We start from the raw sequence: 1,607 nt of genomic DNA, 5'->3' as shown, positions 1-1,607 counted from the left end.
GCCCTCGCTCCGTCACCAGAATGAACCCTAATGAAAAGGTAACACCCTTCTCCCTTTTTGCTTCAATTGCGGAGGTCCGGACACATAGTTCTCTACAGAAGCATGCATTTGCAAGGCGCGGCCCAGGTACCTTCGCTCAAAAGATACAGATTTTTACTGGGTATTGGGACCACCGCTACCACCCACTGCGCATGCACCCAACCGGGGCGTCAGCCGGAGGACTGCGCCTGCGCGCGCCCGCCCCCTCGCCCCCCGGCCCCACGAGGTCTAGCGCGCGCCAGGCCCACTCGGGCACCACTGTTAGTGTCTCCGCGATCGAAGACCGTCACGTAGGTCCCCAAGAAGACGTCGCCAAGGATCCACAGGGGCCCTACAGGCGGAGGCATATCCAAGGCCTGGAAGCCGGACAGACAGAGGTGGACGCCAGCCCGAGCAACCTAAGGCGACAAGACAGGATCATCGGGTGACAAGCCCACCGGGCCTGCCTGTTCCTGGGAGCCTTGCTTCTCCCCGCCCGCGCCCCCGGGAGAAATGTTTCTCATGGCCAACTCTGTTATGATGTCACATCCCGGCCCACCCACGCAAGTCTGGTCACCTTATGTCACTCGGACATCACTGTGACAGCCACTTACCTGGATGACGTAGTCCTGGGCGGTGAGGTTAAACCAGACCCCGCCAAGGAGGAAGGAGACCGAGGGCAGCTTGGGAATGTCGGAGCAGCGAACGAGGTGCTGAGGGAGAAGAGGAGCTAGTGAGGATGCCAAGTCCAGTTCTGCTCCAGTGCCGCCTTTGGCTCCCTAGTGCCATAGGGTAATGCCCCTGTGGGGCAGCCAGGTACTCGGGGCCTTTATGGACAGGCACTGGCACGCAGGTCTCTCTCACGCAGTCCTAGATAAACCTGATCAGCCCTCTTCCCCGACCACGACCATCCACTGAGTCATCAGAGTTCACACTCAGGAAACGGCCTTGCTTCCCCGACTGCCCTCCAACCTGTCACTCCGGAGGTCCAGTCCCTTCTGCCCTGGGACACCTAGCTGCCTGCTTGCCACCCTCAGGCCCCAGCGTCCTGCCCTAAGCCCACCATCGAATTTCCATCAGCCCCCGTCCCCCACCCACCATAGCCTGGGTCTTTACCTCCCCAGCCAGCAGGGGAATACCCCCAATGGCTGTTTGCAGAGCCTGGATCTCCTCAGCGGGTCCGGTGATTTGGGACGTGCCTGTGTCCAGGATGGCAGCACAGCCGTGGGCACAGAGAGTTAGCCCTGTGGCCACCTCCACACTGTGAGGGCCAGGCATTAGAGGCAGGGTCCAGGGGTGCAGGCCCCCAGCCCCAGTTCCAGCCCCAGCCTGGAGGCCAAGTTACTCACCGCTCCATGTGAATCTGCCAGTAGGCCGGGATCGTGACAGGCACAAAGGTGAGGGGCGGGATGTAGTGGGCCGGGTCTGAGCCCCCCAGGACCAGCTCTCCTCCGTCAGCCGCGTCAGGGTCCCTGCAGCGGCAGAGTGCGATTGGTGTTGCCGGCCTTCCCCTGCCAGCCCCAGGAGTGGACAGGATGGGACGTCCTGCCAATTGGGCCACTTCCAGGTCCCAGTTGGGGTGATGGGGT

At 62.1% G+C, this 1,607-nt stretch overlaps 1 protein-coding gene across 1 annotated transcript; it reads right to left on the bottom strand.

Annotated features, from left to right (window-relative positions):
• Window positions 1-88: 88 nt before the first annotated feature.
• LOC102467977 (napsin-A-like) lies at window positions 89-1,603 on the bottom strand (the record flags this gene model as incomplete). Its single annotated transcript, XM_006160953.3, has 4 exons — window positions 89-437; window positions 633-731; window positions 1,135-1,279; window positions 1,368-1,603. Coding segments are annotated over 4 exons (708 nt in total), but the record flags the coding sequence as incomplete, so codon positions are not given.
• Window positions 1,604-1,607: the final 4 nt, after the last annotated feature.

Source organism: Tupaia chinensis, unplaced genomic scaffold (assembly GCF_000334495.1).
Source record: "Tupaia chinensis unplaced genomic scaffold, TupChi_1.0 Scaffold135377_1, whole genome shotgun sequence".
Lineage (NCBI taxonomy): Eukaryota > Metazoa > Chordata > Mammalia > Scandentia > Tupaiidae > Tupaia > Tupaia belangeri.
Note: the sequence above shows the minus strand (reverse complement) of the source record. Positions and strands in the feature narration are given on the sequence as shown.